This window comes from Phodopus roborovskii, unplaced genomic scaffold (assembly GCF_943737965.1).
Source record: "Phodopus roborovskii unplaced genomic scaffold, PHOROB, whole genome shotgun sequence".
Taxonomy (NCBI): Eukaryota; Metazoa; Chordata; class Mammalia; order Rodentia; family Cricetidae; genus Phodopus; species Phodopus roborovskii.
The window spans coordinates 13,736,589-13,757,466 of NW_026126469.1; the positions used below are offsets into that span (position 1 = coordinate 13,736,589).

Here is a 20,878-nt window from a genome sequence, read left to right on the forward strand (position 1 = left end):
TAGCTTTCCAAGTATCTTATCAACTGCCAGTGGTACAGCAGGTAGAATTAAGTTCCCATGGTCCTTCCCTGAAACATGATTGGATGTTTATAGGCCTGATCTTGTGTAGATCCAGTGCAAAACCACAGGTGTTATGAGATCATGTTTGCAATAGCTATACCATGCCTTGAAGACTGCATTTTGCATCTCTTCTCCTTATCATCTGGGTTTTTTCCTCTCTTTTTTCCATTATGTTTCCTGAGCCTCAGAGGGATAGTACCAATGTTCTGTTTAGGACTAAGCACTAAACTGGCATTTTTTTTTTTTTTTGCACACCTGGTATATCTATGAATTGATGCATTTACCACTATTTATTGCAAATAGAAGCATCTATTATTAAGGATGAGAATAGCATTTGTCTATGAATACAAACACAAATATTTAGACTGTAGTTTTGTGCCATGATCATGTCAATTTAGCTACAAACATAGGGTCCCCCGCATTAGGTCTATGGCCTTCCCAGCCATGTTTTTTGTTTGCTTGTTTTGTTTTTTGATTTTGTTTTTTGTGTTTTCTTTTTCTAGATTGATGGTATTTGACATGCATTCCATTCTATAGAGTGTTCTTCAATCTAATCTAAGATGGATTGTTTATCTCCATAACAGTCATGCCATTATTGCACCATGGGGCACATGTTATCTGACTGGATAGTATTATAATTCCTAGGGTTCATATCTTGATAAGACTTGTCTTCTTCAGATGTGTGCATAGCACTATATGGCACTTCAAAAGCTAGCTAGAAAGAAGCAATATTTCAATTTAATTTCTCTGTATTTTGCAACCAAAGTGTATTGTGACTTCAGAATAGGGTTTTATTGCCTATTTGAGGTGAGCAATGAAGAAGAATGGCTATAGTTGTTGTTGTTGGTAGTAGTAGTAGTAGTAGTAGTTGTTGTTGTTGTTGTTGTTGGTGGTGGTGGTGGTGGTGGTGTGTGTGTGTGTGTGTGTGTGTGTGTGTGTGTGGTGGAAGGTGATGTGTGACCTTTCTAACCAAGAACTCATTAGAAGGTGCATGATAGTAGATTGCTGAGGTCTCTATTTGATAATCAATGGATTCTAACATTAGCACTATCCAGTCATGTAGGATATTGCCATAACTACTTTTTTAGCTTATATCTTAATGAGATTATAAGGCTGTAGGTTTTTATTGGCATTTTCAAATATCTTTTTTCACTTTGGTTAGCTCATCCTCCTTGCCTTTGCATCACTATCCTCATCCCTGCTTCCACAACTACTCCCAGTATTCCCATCACTAATGTTTCATCCTTTCTAATTCCATACCACATATGCTCTACTTGCCCATTATTTAAGACATCCCCCCCCACTGGCCTATTTCTAGTTACCTTGATTCTACAGTTATTCCAAGTTAAACATATAAAGCTAGAGACTCAAAGCTTAAAGCCACAAAAAATGTGTGACATATGTTTACCTGCATTACTTCACTCAGGATAGCCTTTTTTCCAGTTGTAACTGGTATATAGGAAGATTACTGAGTTTTCTGTAATAATTTCGTGTCTTGATACTTTGCTGAAAGTTAAGTATTTTCAGCTTTAGGCATTTGCTGGTGGAATAATGTATTTTGTTTGTTTTGTTTTTTAATGTATTAGACCACAATAAGGATATTCATAATTCTTTCTTCCTATTTGCACTACCTCTGTTGTCTCTGAGTCTCTTATTACATAGCTAAATTTTAAGTACTGCATAGACAAGCAGTGGAGAGAGTAGACATCCTTGTGTTGCTCCAGATTTTAGTAAAAATGCTTCTAGTTTTTTTGTTGTTTAGCATGATGTTTGCTGTGGGGTTATTGCATGTTGCCTTTACTATATGAGGTATGCCCCTTGTGTCCTTAGTCGGCCCAGGGCTTTTATTATTAAAAGATGTTGGGTTCCAAAGACCTTTTTTATTTGCTTCTACTGAGGTTATCAAGTGATTTATGTCCTGCATTCACTAATAATGTGAATTAGTTTATTAACTTATATATTTTGAAGTGTTCCCATATCTTTGGGATAAAATTGACTTGATCATAGAAGATGATCTTTTTGATGTGTTCTTGAATTCAGTTTAGTGGAGTTTTACTGAGTTTATTTTTGTGTCTATGTCTATCAGGAAGATTGATCTACAATTTTCTTTTTTGCTATGTCTTTATCCAATTTTAGCTATCAGAATAATTCTGGTTTCAGAGAAAGGTTTTGAAAGTGTCCCTGCATTTTCATCTTATAGAATAATTTGAGAAGCATTAATTTTAGTCTCCTTTAAAGGTCTGTGAAAATTCTATAGGGAGTCCATCTGGACTTAGGCCTTTTTTGGATTATAGTTGTTCTTTTTTTTTTAAACTGTTATTTCAATCTTGTTTTGTTTAAATTTGTTATTTGTTCTATGCTTAGCTTTGGTAGCACATATATTTTTGAAATCAATCCGTTTCTTTTAGGTTTTCCAATTTGGTGGGATATAGATATAGGCCCTTAAGATTTTGTGGATTTTATTGTCATCTGTTGTAATTTCTTAATTTCCATCTCTAAATTTTTGGTCTTTGGGAGTTAATTTGGTTAAGGATTTATTTTATCAATTTTCTTTAGTTTGTCAAAAAGAATCAACTCTTCATTTTATTGATTTTCAAAATTAGTTTTCCTGTTTCTGTCTTACTCATTTCTGCTTCAATCTTAAAATCACCCTGCCATTGTTCAATAACGTATAGTTTAGTCTCCATGAATTTGTATATTTTCTGTGGTTCTTGCCATTTTGATTTCTGGTTTCATAATAGCATGGTCAGATAAATTGCCAGGAGTGACTTTAATTTTCCTATATATTTTAGACTAGCTTTGTTCCCTAAGAAGTGATTAATTTTAGACTCCATTCCGAGGACCAATGATAAGAATACATAATCTGTATAATTTGAGTTGCCTGTCCTGCTGATGTCTACTAAGTCCATTTTATATACAGTATAGTTCATTTTGACTATCTATGGATTTTTCACCTGTATAATCTGTGTATTGGGGAATGGGTATATTTCAGTCACCTACTGTTGCTGTGTTGGGATTAATCTGTTACTTTAATTCTAGTAGTATATAGTTTATGTAAGTGGTCATGTCTGTGTTTAGTTCATGTATGTTTAGAAATAAAATGTCCTGTTGATGACGTATTACCTTAATTAGTAAGAAGGCACCTTTATCTTTTCTGCCATGTGTCACTCTAAAATCTTTCTTGTCATATATCAGAATAGTAAATCTTGCTTTGTGGTTCATTGGCTTGGAATACCTTTGTCCCTCATTTCTACGTTATCAGTGTTCTTTGGTGTGGAGGTATGTTTCTTGGAGGCATTTGTGAGGAAACAATTTCCCCTGAAATAAAACCTCCATCTTGGAGGGGAGATTCTTTAGGCACAACATGTTCTAAAATGAAGTGAAACACTTAATCTTTCAGAGAAGCTCCTTACATTTAAAAAGTAAAAAACTCAGAGGCTTCGGGAAGCCTTTGGAATGACCAGTTACATGAGCCTACCTTACTCTGCCCTATTCCTTTCTAAGTGTATATAAGCAGTAAAGACTGTTGAGAGATACTCTTGGATAAGCTAAAGTATTGAGAAGAACCTCAGACAGCTAAGCTACTTGGAAGAAGAAGGGCTTAGTCAATCTGCCTGGAAAATACACTTTTCAACCTTTTGAACTCTTTGCAAGTCATCTGATGATCTCCAGGTTTCCAACTTCATGAGCTACCACCCAACAAATTTGGTGATGCAGCTGTCTTTGTATGATTTCTGCTCCTCCAGGCCATTTCTTACCCATACTCATGTAAGTAACTATAGTAAAATTCATTGTTTCACTAAGTATGATTTGGATAGTATTATTACTTTGTCCTATCACACTATCTGGAGTGAATGTCTCTCTAGGAATACTGTCATACAACAGCAGGATCTGTTGCCAATCTGCCAGTCTATATCCTTTAATTGTCAAATGGAGACCATTGATTCAGCATTATTATTGAAATGCATATAGTGAAACACAACATTATGCCATCTCTAAGTGATTAAGCAAAATGCTGGAATATAATAGTGAATACACATATATATTTATTGTTAATATTGCCTGGTATTCATGTTATCATGGCTATTTCACAAAGGGAGCCTTCCATCTATAATTCTTAGGGACACTTTGAACTTATAAGAACCCTGGAGATCGAATACAATCCAGCACTGGATAGACACTTAATACTGGCTGTGATTTCTCTGGAATTCTCTTAAGAGAGTAATTTGTAGTCCCTGAAGATGAGAACCACTTGTCTTTAAGCTAATTAAATCAGGATTTCCAGACAAGATAGTGCCCTTAATATGTATTTTAAGAGTTCTAAGACGACTGTAATATTAAGTAAAGGTTATGAATCACTCAGTTTGTCCTAAACCAGAATAGAAATTAAATCTATATAATAACCGTACATAATAATATTGAAGTCTGATAAAATAAATTACTTTTGTTAGCTTTGAGAGATAGAAAAGGCTGAAAATGAAATAATCTCATATATACATATTAATGGAGTGCTTCTTTGAGTGCTCTATCTGGAAAAGAGATACATACATTTGACTAAAATCTGTGCTTTAATTATTGAGGAAAGGATGTGGCGAGGGTCCCAGGGTAAAAACAACGAGTTAGGGAGGTTTCACTGTGACTCCTGCCTTTACAATCAAATTCTACATGGGAACATATTTTGCAACCTCAGAGCAGACAGGCACCTCAGGTATACAGATAGTTATAGTGGCTACATTCTGAAGGGCCATGGTTATTTATTTTTAGCCACACCAGAAATGGTGCTAGGCATTTAAGATGGAAAGTGCATGTCACCTTGCCCACGGTACATGCTGTATTAACATGTATATTGAGATGTGCCTGCTCTGGCTATTACTAACTCTGTGAATGGAACTGTTTATCATAAAAAATGCTCCTCCATTTAGGTTTTATGATACCCTTTATCCTGGTTAACTTGGTAACAGAGCAAATAGACTGCAAGTGATCTGGCTAAGGTATGTGGGTATCACATACAGAATAATAATCCCATTCTAACTCTTAGGACTGAAAGAAAAAAATTCTTCTTCATGTAGCTCCAATATATTCCTTATTAGAATCTGATAAGGGACACCCATGCAGGCTATAATTTACATCAAAGTGGTTCAATTTGTTTGAGAAACCATTATTCTGAACTGAACCTTTGTGTGGGTATATGGCTGTATGGCTGTGAGGGTAGGTGTGTGTGTGTGTGTGTGTGTGTGTGTGTGTGTGTGTGTGTGTGTGTATGAACTAGAGTTGTTTTTTTTCTCAAGAGCCATTCACCTTAATTTCTAAAAGAGAATTTCTTAGTGACATCTAGGACACCATTAAATTAGGAGGGCTGATCAGTCATCATCAGGGGACTCTTGTCTCTCCCTCTCCAGCAATGGGATTATAGGCACACGCCATCATGCCAAGGTTTGTACATGGGTGATGGGTATCAGCTGAGACCCTTGTGCTTGCATGCCAAACACCTTAAAGACAGAACTGTATCTTAGGCTTCCAAAAAACTGTATCTTGGTAACTTTGTGCAGTCTTGAGGGCCTGCATAAGCAGGGTGTACTCAGTGACAATGGAGTATGCTCAGTGTAAACCTCAAGGACAGTTCCAACTTGTGACAGGGACTTTCAATTTCTTACCCAGTGTCAATACCACTCTCACCTCATTAATGCAATCCTGGCTTTTTGTTTTGTTTTGTTTTTCCAATGAGACATTGATAAAGATGATCTCCTGGAAGGAAGGCCCATCTTTCTATATCCCTGCGGCTTTTGTCTGTGTATAAGTGAGGACATAGACCCCATAACCAGAGCAACCAATTGGAATTATAAACAAAAATCCATTATTCAAAAAGAAATAATTATTGCAGATTTTGCTCCTGATATTATCCAAATTGCTCCGATTATGTGTTGATTTTACATTTAAATGCCTTGCGATTTGCTTACACTGCTATTTTCAGGCTTGTGCATATTTTGTGCCAAACATATTGATCAGAAAGTACAAAATTCTAAGATAAATCTGCAACACAGAAAAGAATTACTCCAAAGAATTTCATAAAGGTCTCGTAAACTAAATCAGAACTAAGATCGTCTAGCAAATGCTGAGACAACAAGCAGGAAAATTAGGCAAGAAATGAAAATGTGGCTGGCTATGAGAAAGCAAAGCATGGATAGGCTGATGTGAAATTCATAGGTTAAAGGCCTCTTCCTAGAACACCTTGTTGGTCTCTCTGGGGCAGGAGCACACTTTTAAAGATAGCAAATTACAATTAATAGTCACAAGGTTGAATATAAATATCTTTGAATAGTAATTGAAATATACCATATTTTAGATAAGCTATCAAAATGAGAAAAAATGTGATAATATGAATAACATTTTCAAAATTTAATAAAACTAATTGTGGAAATTTGTAGTTAGATGGTGTACATTTTCTAATAGAGTGCACTAGCTCATCTGCCAAAATCCAAAACTGAAAGAAAGTCAATGGAAAATCAAGAGAATTTTTGAGGAGGTAGCTCAAAGATTTGAAGATTTGATGTCAATATAAAACAAAGAACTAATACCATCCACAACTGGGAGATGCAGATTTGGAAATTAGATATATATGCTCTCATCTTGAGTATTAAAACTTAGGATATTGTAGGAATTAGGGAGGTTGCATGCTGGCAAATTGATTTTGAAGTTGCTAATAGCCTGGGACTCTCTAGAGTTAGTGCTGAAGGTGACATCTTGAACATTTTGCAATGATCTAATACTAGAAGTACTTTGGTAGGTATTGGATGAATTCATATATTACAACCTTTGATAAAGAAGAGCCAGCCTGCACTTAACAGCGCCTTTGTGTGATGGTCATCTAAAAAAAAAAAAAAAAACTGTCAAACATGTAGCTTGTCCTCTTTTTGGTGAAGAGCTACTAAGTCTCTCCTTTATGTTTATAACATGTTTTCCCCACTAGTGTGTTTCCATTTGTGGTCTTTTTTACTATAGAAAATCCATTTTCTCACATATTCAAGTGAAAATTCTGTATCCCAGCATTTATGGTTGGGTTTCTATCCATTATGCTGATTCTCGGTTATACAAGTGCCATAACTACCCTGGCTGACAAAGTTGTCATCTTTATTTAAGATTATGTGTATTCATTTCACCCCCCCGTGAACCATGGTGCCTCCTTTATAGCAGGCATTTCATAATGCTGGGGGATTATAAACATTTGGATAGTAATATCAAACACACAACACATCTCAGATTAGTGTTCAAGGTGATTCTTTAAAGTGCACACATATGAAACAGCAAGATGTGAGCAGACTTTTTGGGGGGATGCAGAGATTTTAAAGAGGGATGTCATACATGATGTGAATGAAGTTAAGAAAACCAAACACAGTTTATGTCCCAGTGATGATGATATTAGGAACCACTTTGTGAACCACCAGTGTTTTCAAAAATTCTTCATGAACAATCAAATCACTCTAACAGATAATAGACTGAATCCAGAGATTGCACTGACAACATTTTAAATAACTTTTAGTTTTTATTAATCTTGACTCAGTTCCTTTTTAAAGTCATATCATTTATGGCTTCCTTGCTTTGTTCCTAAGTAGTTTCCAAAGTGCATATATACAGCTTTCTTTCAAATACTTTCCTTTGTCAGAGGGCCCCCTCTAGTCTTTGTCTAGTCTACAGAGCAAGTATCTTTTTGGCTTTATGAAATTCCTCCCTTTCTAGATTCCCTTTCTGCATCATCCATGGTATTCAACCTCTAAGTGACACATCACAGTAATACATTTTGGCGGGCATCCTATGATTTATGTGTCTGACTTACTTGGATTTCAGAGATCCTAATTAATTTATACTCTTAAACTTAACCAAGTGTCTAGATGGCAAATTATGAATAAAGAAACAAAGGTTATGCACTCCAATTTTTAACCGTAGGGGAGCATGTGTCAGGTCACCACAGGTAACTTTGAAATTAGAAAGTATTAATAACTTTTGATTGTTGAATAAAATGTAATTGACTTCCCATCTGTAAAGACATATCTTTCTGTACATGCATACTCTTTAAGTCACACATTTTATCATAGATACACTAAAAGAAAGAGACTTCTCAGTGAAGTTTAATTTTTTTTTTGTTTTTTGTTTGTTTGTTTTGTTTTTTTCAAGTGCCAGTATTCTACATGCATGAGTATCTCAAGATTTTTTTTTCTTTTCACTTCAGGAAGGTTGTGGTGTATAAACAGTTTACAAAGCTGATCTCAAAAAAAAAATGACTTAAATAATCTGTGCTTCTGTGATTTAATGAAAAAAAATTTTAATCTGCATGGCTTCTCATATAACATGTTTAATAAACATTTTAGTGTCAATCATTTATTAAAATTATAACACATAACCTTGAAATGGAGCTAATAAGGATTCTATTTGTGATTATATATTTTAGATTTTTAAATGACTTTGAATAAAATGAATGCTACTATCATTAAATTGTACTTGGAGCAAAGACAAAGAAACAACAGCTCATGGTTTCCAGCTAGTAAAACTAAAGATGTGATGTTCATTACATTATTTTAATGCCATTATAATATTAAGTATTCTCTCTCTTTTTTTTTTTGCTTTTGTCATTGAAGCTCAATATATCATCCCTGAACATTAGCAATTTTCACTCAATTTGGATTTAAATATTTGTTTTAAATATGGTCTCCAAAATGTCCTGATAAAGATCATTTCACTTCTTTTGCCTACCTCTCAACCAGCTTTCAAACCTATTAGGAATTATAGCTTTCTAGGGAACATTTTAGATTTTAAAGCGCTATTGCTGCATTGGAGGGGATTAAGAATCACCATCGTTCTGAAGGTGTATGTGCTTTATTATTGCTCCCACCCATTTCTTTTTTATTATAAAGTGGCAATTTGTACTATTATTAGAAATATACATTTATATATAAAGTTTTGCATTCAAATCTCTTTATTTTTGACTACCTAATGAAAGTTCACAAATCAAATAAAAACTTTATATAATATATCCTCATTTCGTAGCATATGTATATATACACATATATATTTGTAGAACCATTCACAGTTTCAAATGTGATTCTAGCTTTAAAAAATGCTATGTACAGTCTATGACAGAATAATAAACCTCAGCCTTCAATGGTATTAAAATGAACAGGGATTTTTAAGTTTGACTGTGTCACATCTTGTGCAGAAGAAATCAAGGAACTTCATGGAAAACGTTCTCAAAAGCAAGGCCTTGCACACTAAGTCACAGGGCATAAAGGTAGATTACCTATTTCTGGGCCTATGTTTTAAAAACATAAATCACTGTTAAAGTAGTCCAAGAAACCAGGGGTTCAAAGTTGGACTTGAAGATAATTTACAACACAACAACCAAGTTACACTCTGTCCCTTCCTCTTGTTCCAATACTCCAAAATTTCTCTGTGGCATGACAGCATCACCAATTGAGATACAACAACTAGCAGAAGCATTGACATTTTTTTAGGAAAAGGAGTTATTCTGTATAAGTTTCAGAATTAGAATGAGGCCCATAATGAATCACATTACATTACATAGACAGCTGTATATTCACTGTGTCAATGCAAAATGGCTAAAAAAGGTTTATGAGCTTCATATATGCAATTCAAGACCAAAACTATCACTATGATCAGGAAAAGGATGGCTTACTGTGCTCAGTCTCCTAAAGCACAAGGACTCTTAAGTCAGCAGATGGAACTTCAGCACCATTTGTTTCTAGACTTCAATATCGAGTAAAGAATATTAACCACATCTTGTGAGACTCAAAGTTTTGATTTCATTATCAAGACAATTCACTTAAAACAATCTCTCTACTAGACTCTCTGCTAGAGTCCTTTCCTGGGAATGTCCCCTTGCATTTTTTTTTTTTTTTTTGAAATCAACAGAAAGCAGACCCTTATGAAAATGAAAGAAGACCATGTGATAGATGAGTTGAAACCAGGAAGTAAAGACTATTGCAATGAAGATTTGTACTTAGCTATAAAGATGAAAAACAACCACTGATGGGCTCATGTTTTTAAATGAAAGTGAATAGTTATATGCTCATATTTCTTCATGTATTTTAAGACTTAAGACAATGAATTGGTTCTATTTATGCGTTTAATGTACTTAAAAAGCAACCAGAGAGTAAACAAACATTCACCCTGTGATCTAACCCACATTTTTCCAGGTTTATGAATAAAATTATTGCAAGGCTTTCAAATTGTTCTTGAAATGAGTTGTAAATGAAGCAAAGTTAATCTGCAAAACACATTTACATATGCTAAACACAATGTGAAAAGAAAACTGAAGACACAAAGCTCTTTTTAAACTACTGATAGGATGGGGGAAAGAGGTGTCCATATGATGAATGACTGACAACCACTGAAAATAGAGAAGGGATTTTATTAGATACTAACATCAGATTATAATTTCCTAAGTAATGAGGTTGAACTTCTATCAGGAATCATCAATGAGGTGGGCGATTTTGATTTCCAGCAATTGCATTCCTGTGGCCCCTCAGCTGTACTATAGTTGAATAAACATATCAACTTAAAACTTCCAGGCACTCTCCTCTAAAAAAGCCCATGACCCATTTTTTGAAGCCTCTTTATTCATTGTTTTCCCAAAGAATATAAGGCTTTGTGCTTGGGATTTATTTGGTCCTGGAAGTGACAGGTATATTTATAATCAAGTTGGATCAACAGTGACAATGAATACAACTTCTGGATTTGAGTCTTTTCATGGTTATTCTTTTCCTAAGAGAGCAATATTCCTTATATAAAAAGTTAAATTTATCTGTTACTTTCTGTAAATTCTGGTTTAAAAATGTGTCCAAAAGCCTTGCCTCTGTGCATAACTGCTATTCTTCCTAGCTTTATAGGAAAAAATCCTCCAGTATATTTTTTGCCATTGTCCAGAGAACATAAATAGGATACTTGATAGGACAAAAATTACACTGAAGGATAATGACTGTGTGGAGGGGAGATACCACTTTGACCTTAAAATACAGCAACTAGTGGACAGGTTTAAGGTGAGGGCCTAGATCTTCTGCAAAGTATGTATTTTAGGGAGTCATAGTTGGAGTAATACATGCTGGACAGTAGAGATATAGGAGAAGTTACATGCTAAGTCTTCTCATTATGATATCCATAAATCTGCAAACATTTTTAACATTCTTGTTTGGTTTGTTTTAATTCGGATGTCTCTATACCATTCATGATTCCCAGGCCTGTGTAGACCTGGTAATTCCAATGCCATGGTATAACTTCATGTCTTTGCTAATGGTTTCCAGTACTTCAGTATTCCTAACCATGTGCTTGCTTGCTCTTACATAGAGACCTTTTTCACTACATAAATCCACCAACAAGACCCTATCTATTGGAATCAAAGCTGTTAATTCCACATTTTTTTCTCCCTTGAAATTTATCACCTGCAAATTCCATGTTTAATTGGTTACCTTCTGTTGTCTAGAATACAGAATTACTGCAAACTAGATTTATAACTGTGACTAATACTAACAAACAAGTTACTGGCTTCATAGATGGTAAGTTAGGAATTTCGCTACCATTCTTCCAATTTCTCATAGTTTGAAAAACAGTCTACACACACCACTCTGACAATGTAAAAACGGTATTGAAATTTTCTTTGACTCTGAATCTCAGATTTATTTTCTTCAGTAAAGACCACCTTCCATCTTCCCTGCTGCAAGATATGGTAAAAAGAGAGAGAGAGAAATGAACAACTTCCTATGACAGTTAGACATGCACATGTGTACACACTCAGAGGTACCCAACAAATCAACACTAAGACTGAATGGAAAAAAGCAAGAAGCCTGTGCTTCTTCACCAGACTCAGTAATGGCGGGGGGTCCCTAGATCTCCTCAGACATACAAGAAAACCTGTTTCACTGAATGTCTAAAAAATAATAAAATCCCAGGTCAATACCTAGATAAAAATATGATATTCTCTTAGGAGAAACTCTTTACAAAGGATTGAATCAGCTAATATGATTAAATTCAACACAAGATTTTCATTTTCTAAAATAAAATATTATCAACATCAAGAATAATGTTTAAAACTTTTCTTCATGCTAAATGGACCCTGACTAAATGACTGATAGACAGTAGAAGAATATAATTTTGACATGTTCAATTTTAGGATTGAAAGAATATCCTGGAAACAGGATATAATTGTGTATCATTTACAGAAGTCTAAAGAAAATACAAAGATGAAACAAAACTGTACATCACAGAATTCTCTAGAACTTAAAGGGATTTACAGTTCAACTTTTTTTAAGTGGCTTTCTCAAAACCTTTTCCATCCATTCAATGACTGTATTTTGTCTGCATTAAAGTTGTGTCTTCATTGCAGTTAGCCCTCTCTTAATAACAACACAGTTGAATTTAATGTTTGTGGAGTCCTGATTTATTTTTTCTTTGCTTTTATGTGCGATAATTGTTATGCATGTGAATTTTCTACCACATTGCAACAGGCAAGCTTTGGTTCAATTTTCTTGTCCTATACAAAGGAAGGTTTTGAGTGCAGAATCTCAGCTACTAAGTCCTGTGATGCCGTTTTATTTTTTTCTCTTGTTTGGGGTGGATTTATTGGAGAAAATGGGGAAAAGGGAAGGAGGATAAAGGAGATGTTGGAGATGGAAGAATAGGATGGCTTCTCAGCTATGTAGAGTCTTGATTCACAACTTTGCCTCCATTCATGGTGGGTGTTCCCGAACTTTTCCTCGAACGTCCTTGCTTTTCTCCAATTTCATGTAGTGACGGTTCTCTATACATACACACTGGAAAGAAAAATTGTAAAAATTACTTAATGATAATCAACATAGACCTGACTTCAATGAACTTCTTGAACTTAATTTTAGAATATTCAGAATATTTAGAATTTTCAGAGCATCGTTCATGAGACGTGCTATCTGGATGAGGATAGAGGAGTAGAAATATATTTTCTTAATTAGCCCTGACTTCCTTCACCTAAACTAAGGCACAGAGCCCATGTACCACTAGCTCTCCAATAAGGAAATGTGGTAATTTAATGTAAGACTAAGTTCATGTCCTCTCTTCTCTGTCTGGCTCTAAGGTTGTCATCTGAGAGCTATCATGGGTTTTGCTCAGTTATCACTTAGAATTAGTAGTGTTTTCCAGTTCACAGCTATCTTTACAAGATAAATCACCACAGTGAATCTTTCAGCCTCAGTGGTCGTTCTGATAGAGACATAGGCATATTTTATTTAAGTATCAGGAGCTGCTTTCCTTCTTGAAATAAGAACAAACAAACATCTATTCTACCTATCATCACCACAATGATTCAGGAATTTGAATGCTGGTTTCAAAATCAAATAGTTTCCTCTGTTGGCTATGACTGGGAAATACTACATCTTCGGGAGCTTGACTATTTGGTCCATGGGCTGTCTTAGCTGCTTAGTGTCTGTCAAATCAGACACACTTTTATGACTGAAAAAAAAATGGCATTTTGTATCAGCATGAAGCGATAGCAAACATTTAAAATGATCAAGAAAAATAAAAAATAATATGATTCATTAAGATTTTAGACAGTATGGTTTTGAGAATGACATATAAACTGTTCTGGTCTAAGCCATTCCACTACTTTCAAAACACAGACTAGTTATACAAGCATTGTTTTGAACACTAGTTCAGAGAAGAGACATGTTCCTCCCCCCATCCAAGTGTGTTTAGTTATGTGCAGTACTGTGCAGGTAAACTAAGTAGGGGTATTGTTACTATGTGACTTAGGAGTCATTAGTTCTCTGGTGAGTTTGGGACTCTTTACTTTTATTCAGCTACCAGGTGATGCTGATGAATTACAATACAAATTCTCTGAGTAATACAGATTATAGCCATGAAAGGTGCTTTTTCCAATGTCTTATGCAAGAGTATCAAACATCTAATTCTGAATGATGTGTTTAATCATTTCAATTACTTCCATTAATACTTATAATATCTCCAATTGCCATTGGTTGAACTGGGAAAGCGCAACTTACAGGTAAGCAATGAGCTAATAGCTTCCTAGCTAATCAGAGTTGATTCTGATGTTTTTAAATGGTGTAAATAGGTAATTCAAATTCCTATCTTTAATAACAACAACAAAAAGAATCCTAGAAAATTTTTATAGTATAGCCTAGAAGATTGTTGAAGTTCCTCAAGTGTACTAGCTCTTTATTGTATTTCTGCTATGAGGAAAGTAGAGTAGGTCCCAAATCTCACAGGTGAAGGCAAACTCTTACTTATGTATAATATATCCACTTATCTATAACTGGCTACCACACAGGGCCACTCAAAGGTAATGAAGTGATTCCATTGGAAAGCAATCCACAGGCTGCCAAGAAGCAGTTCTCTAAACACCACCCCATCGCCTGTAAAAACTCGGTCTCCATTGTCCAGCACAGATCACATAAATCATAATCTCAAGGGATAAAAAGAATCTTTCTGTTTAAATACCCAGAAAAAAATATTGGGCCACAGATGACTTCCACATCATCTTAGGGAATACTTGAAGGTAACTTAAGAATCACTAAACAATGTGTTTGTATAGTCGAGTTTCCTAGAATTGCAACATCTCTTCTGTTCTCATTATATATATTCTGCCCATTATATATTTGGACTTTTATTTTTATGTTTTTATTATATCTCACATATAGAGTATTTCAAGTATAAACACACAAATATTAGCACTAAAATTAATGCTGCAGTCAAATTTTCCAATAAATTAACCCTACTGGCTATCCCTGAAGTAGAATCCATAAAGGAATTTCCAAGCTGACATAAGGAATTTTAGAGTTTATCATAGTAAAACTCAATAATGCCACAACAGAAGATGGAATTTTTCTTTTAGGGTAATTCAGTCATTACCCTCACTATACCCCATTAAACTGAATAATAAAATTCAGGGTTTTAGTGAACGAAAGGGTTAACAGTTATTTTTTCCAGTTCCCTGAAAGACACTATCTCTCCTGCACCCAATGAATCAAATAGGTATTTCATTCTCTACACTGCTGTTTACAAAGTGAATTTACTCAGGTAATTCTAGGAGTTACACAAAAATGCAGAAATGGGAATGAGCAAGGCAGGGATGAAAAGAGGAAGGATGGAGGAAAAGAGAAAGGGAGAGATAGAAAGAGAGAGGGCACTATTGAACCAATTACTTTATCATTATCATTTACAATTCCGGGATTCAGCAAAACATCTAACTTTAGACTGTAACAGGTAAAGGGCTATAGCTCTCAATCAAATTTTAGAACTAAAATGTACTTTACAGAGCACAACTGAATTCAATTACAATGTAAGAAAAGGACAGGCGAAGGACAATCACTCTTTAGAGTGCTAACAGCTACCTCCAATAGTTGTAATAACTTCCTCTGAATCCAGTTCTGATACTGCAAAATGAATGACAGAGCAAAATTGAAGAAGTGACAAAGCACAAGGTGTCCGACAAATATATTGTAAATCAAAATGTAAACTGTTAATCCTACAACTAAATCTGTCATTTTGAGGTATTCAAACCCACTTTGAATTGATTGTCTCATTTACTAACTAGAATAACTTTGTGATCATCATAGGTAAGTCATTACCTTTACTGTTTAAACATAAAAGAAAGGAAATGGCTTCCCTAATATCACAGGGTGAGTGGTGGCAGAGCCAGGATGAGAATATCTAGTCAGGGATTCTGATCTAAACAAGCGTCTACAGACTAACTGATATTAGACAGTGTTTACACTATTATGGTTGCATATTAATTAATATATAAGTTGGACTTACTTGCACTAAATACTGCCACTGTCATCAAGAAATGGTTTTGAAGATGAATATGGCATGAATGTGTTAAAAAGAATAAGTTGAAACCAACAAAGCTGGCAGGCACGTGGAGTTAGTGGGGCCCTTAAGTATTGTTGCTCATAACATAAGGTGGCACGACATTGTGCGAAATGATGATTGTTAAGACAATTACACACTGAATTACCAAGGGATCCAACTGTGATACTCTGGAGATGTAGACAAAACAAAAGGAAAGAAAAAAGCCCTTGAACAAATTTTTTTCACACTCTTGAATATTGACACATTGTTTACAATAGCCAAGGGGGAAGAACCCATTTAAAGAACAATAGATAGATATAATGGCTATAAATTCAAATATACTAAATTTATTTAGTTTTTGAAAAAAAGAAATATTGATATGTGCCACAGCATGGATAATCCTTGAAGATATGGCAGTAAGCCAGACAAATCAGCTCCTAAGGGCCAAATACTGCATGAATCAGTATGAGAAAGTTAGAATAATGGTAAGCATACAGACAAAGCAAAATTGTTGTGAGAGACAGGAGATGAAGAGTTAAGTTTTAACAGGTATACAGATTCAGTTTTGCAGCATGAAAACAGTTATGGGAGGATTGCTGGGAATGGCTGATAAGCTCTGGATAAACGTAACTGCACTGAAATGCACACTTAAAATGACTGAAGTGGTAAATTATATTTTCATATGTTCTCACAAGTAAAATCATCCTAATTGCCTTGAGCATAAATAATAAATAAAGAACTAACTATCTGGGTTTTGGAGGTGGCTCAGCAGTTAGGAATGGTTAGCTGTTCTTTGCAGATGACCAGGTTCAATTCTCAGCACCCACACAGTGGTTCAGAACATCTGTAACCCCCCAACCCCAGGTCCAGTGAATCTGACACTGTCATCTGACCTTCTCAGTGACAAGGCATGAATGTAATACACTTACATGCATGCAGGCAAAACAGTCAAACATGTTAAATGTCTTCTTTTAAAAGAACTACTTTTTTTGTTTTTTCTTTTATTTATTTATTTATTTTTTATTTTACATGTCAATCCCAGTTCTCTCTCCCTCCATCCCTCCCTCTTACCCTCTCTCCCTACTCTTTCATGCACCCTGACCACCCTCCCCTCCCATCTCCCCTCCCCAATTCCACATGTAGGGCAATGCCATTCAGATGGGGTCATGTAGAACTGTCAAGTCATTTGAAGTAGGGAATAGGACTTCTGTCTCTAGGTTAAGGCAGTACCTCCATGGAGGATGTGCCCTCAAGGTCCTTTTGTGAACAAGAAATACATCCTGGTTCCACTGTCTGAGGTCCCTTAGACTGCTCAGTCCTTTTGGCTGAGACCCATATTCGGGGGGGCCTGAGTCAGTCCCATGCTGGATTCCAAGCTATCAGTCTGGGGGCCCATTAGCTCCTCCTTGTTCAGGTCAGCTGTCTCTATGATTTTCTGCAACCTGGTCTTGTCCTCTCCCTCTGCATCTGGATTCTAGTTCAACTCAGTGTTTAGTTATGGGTGTTTACTTCTATTTCCAACAGGTACTAGATGAGGGCTCCATGATGGTGGATAAGTTAGTTGTTGATCTCACTATCCAGGAAGGGCATTTATGGTAGCCTTTCCACGGATGCTCAAATTGTTAGTTGGCTGCAGTCTTGTAGGTTCAGTTTTCTTTAGGTACAGTTTTCTTTAGGTTCAGTTTTCTCTTCAAACCAATAATGGCTCCCTCTTTTATTCTCTCTCTCTCTCTCTCTCTCTCTCTCTCTCTCTCTCTCTCTCTCTCTCTCTCTTCTGTCTTCAATAGACTCTGACTCAATCTTCCTAGTCGCACCACATGCTTTTCTCTCCTCCCCTTCTCCTTCTCTTACTTCTCTCTCCATTCACTGCCCGCCTCCACTTCCCATGTGCTCTGTAAAAGAATTGCTTAGTCCAGAGTTTGGTAGCCTCTCCCCAGTAATCAGAAATGTCTCAGTATTGAAACAAAAGAGTAGAGAATGGAGATATGACTGAGAGATACAGGCTTTGGAAGAGGATTCAAGGATTCAGTAAAAAAAAAATATCTATAACCGTGTTACTTATCAATTTAGCTCTATGATGCTATGAACAATTACAACACAAACATCCCTACTTTGGATGCACTGTTAAGGTAAGCATAAATACGGGATGGAATAATATATAGACATAGTGAGAGAGAAGTGGGCCAGGGCTAACCTCATTAAATTCCACCCCTACAACTGGAAACAATGATCTCCATATGTTAATGCATAGGAATCTAAACTGATACTAAATGAAGAGCAAATAATATATCCATCCAACAAATCACAAGTATCTGGGGGGATATCTAATAATTCAATCATTATTATAAAAACTATTCATATGGCAGGGATACACCCAGCCAGTTTAGAAAACTCAGCCAAACTGAATCTCACAGAAACGCATTTTAAAGGGTTTATAAATTGTTCAGTTCTTTGCAAATACAGTCTCAGCTTCATAGAGGTGGATTTAGCTCAAGATTCATGAGCCATCTGAGATCTACTGTATACATTCCAAGTACCAATTGTGGCTGCAATTGCAATGCAGTTTTCACTTGATAAAGCTAGTAACTATGTGTTTTTTTCTGGAAGAAGCTTAATTTAGACCTTAATGATTTCAGACAAACAACAACTGATAAAACCCAGAATAATTAATATCTCATAGGAAATAGCAATAACAAAGTCTGTTGTTTAAAAAATAATCATGACTTCATACAAGCATCAGAATCAGAATGTAGAGTTTGCTTGTTAATTTCTAATCACAGACCACTAGAACCAAAGTGTGAACATGGAACATGCATGCCCAAGAATCTGTCTAGACATGATCTCTAATGGTGATATAAATTTCACAGCTCCCATTCACACCAGAATAAGCTTCTCTCTCTCTATTAGCCAGAAAGGCTACTTTTTTTTGCTTGTTTTGTTTTGTCAAAGTTCAAAGTATAATCATTGCTTGGGAGAGGGCATTTCTACCACTTTCTGTAACAGTGAGCCACTATCTCATCAAGGACAGATTTATGTTGTTTTAGACCCTCAAACATTAAATAACATTTTTGTGGAGGTTTTTCCTGTACCCTGAAATCATGACTCATTTCAGGACTGAGGGTAAAAGGTGACATTTTCTTTTTTTTTTTTTTTTTTAATGTGGAAACAATTTTTTATTTACTTAAAAACAATTTTATTTTACTTATCAATCCCAGTTTCCTCTCCCTCCCATCCTCTCATTCCCCACATCATCTTCCCATTCCACTCTTCAGAGAGGGTGAGGCTTCCCATGGGGGAGCATCAATGTCTGTCACATCATTTGGAGCAGGAACAAGACCCTTCCCCCTGTATCTAGGCAGAGAGAGTATCCTTCCATAGGAAATGGCTTCCAAAAGTCCTTTCATAAATTAGAGATAAATACTGGTTCCACTGCCAGCAGTCTTATAAACTGCCCAGGCCCTACAACTGACACCTACGTTCAGGGGGCCTGATTCAGTCTTATGAAGGTTTTGCAGCTGTTAGTCTGGAGTCAGTGAGCTCCTACTTGCTGAGGTCACCTGTTTCTGTGGGCTTCTGCAACATGGTCTTGACTCTTTTGCTCACCACTCTTCTCTCTCTACAACTGGATTCTAGGAGTTTGACTCAATGTTTAACTGTGAATCTGCAAACTTGTACAACCACTTTGGAAATCAGTATGGTGGTTTCTCAGGAAAACGGGAACCGATCTACCTCAAAACCCTGCAATTCCACTCTTAGGCATATACCCAAAGGATGCACATCCATGCAACAAGTACATCTGTTCAACTGTGTTCATTGCAGCATTATTTGTAATAGCCAGAACCTGGAAACAACCTAGATGCCCCTCTACTGAAGAATGGATAAAGAAGATGTGATACGTTTACACATTGTTTTCTCAATGCTGAGTTAAAACAACAACAACAATGACATCTTGAAATTTGCAGGCAAATGGATGAAACTAGAAGAAACCATCCTGAGTGAGGTAACAGAGTCACAGGAAGACAAACATAGTATGTACTCACCCATAAGTGGATATTAAACACAGAACAAAGGCTCATCAGCCTACAGTTCACAACCCCAGAGAAGTTAGGAAATAAGGAGAACCCTAAGAGAGACATACATGGATCACCTCCTCCCTAGAAGGGGAAAGGGACAAAATCTCCTGAGTAAATTGGGAGCATGGGGGAGAGGGGAGGGAGGTAGGAGAAAGAGGAGGGGAGAAAGGGAGTGGGAAGGAGAACATGAGAGATCAGGAAGGTTGAGTTTGGGGAGGAAGAGAGCAAGGAAAGAGATACCTTGATAGAGGGAGCCATTATGGGCTTAAGAAGAAAGCTGGCACTAGGGAAAAATCATTTTCTTCTTTTTAATAAGAAATAAATATTATAAACTGGAAATAAACTGGAAAACAAGATCAAACAAAACTCCCAATCTTTGCTATCACCTGAGCTTCACACCTGCCTTTACAGAAACCCAGATTAAGTGTCCTCCCCTGTGACAATTTGAGACAATGTGGAGTATAAGCCACTAACTGTGTCTGAATCCAGGCATTGTGGATGATACATCTAACAACTTCATTTATTTATTTATTTATATTTTATGTGTGTTGGATTTCAGCTTGCATTTTGTCTGTGTATGGGTATGAGATCCCCTTAAATTGGACTTACAGATGGCTGTGAGCTGCTATGTGGGTGCTGGGAATTGAATCCAGGTCCTCTAGAAGAGCAGCCAGTGCTTTTAAATACTGAGACATCTCACCAGCCACCTAATATATCTTAATTTTAATAAGAATGCCTCACACATGTCAACAATTTCAATCCCCAGATTTTTTCAAGATCTTATGGAGAAATGTCTGAATTTTTGAAACTGATTTTGTTTCCGTACATCTGGCTTGCCGGTGCTGTCCTTGATCTGGCAGCTCCCCTTCTATTGGTACAGCAGTTGAGGGCAGAGAGTCGTT

At 36.0% G+C, this 20,878-nt stretch overlaps 1 protein-coding gene across 2 annotated transcripts in view; it reads right to left on the bottom strand.

The window, feature by feature from the left end:
• Positions 1-12,722: 12,722 nt before the first annotated feature.
• Fgf12 (fibroblast growth factor 12) overlaps positions 12,723-20,878 on the bottom strand; it is a 354,306-nt gene continuing 346,150 nt past the window's right edge. For both annotated transcript variants that reach the window (XM_051191257.1, XM_051191256.1), the window contains exon 5: positions 12,723-12,875. In XM_051191257.1, the coding sequence (XP_051047214.1) occupies positions 12,757-12,875 (119 nt within the window). In that variant the 3' untranslated portion in view covers positions 12,723-12,756. The remainder of the gene's footprint in view (positions 12,876-20,878) is intronic.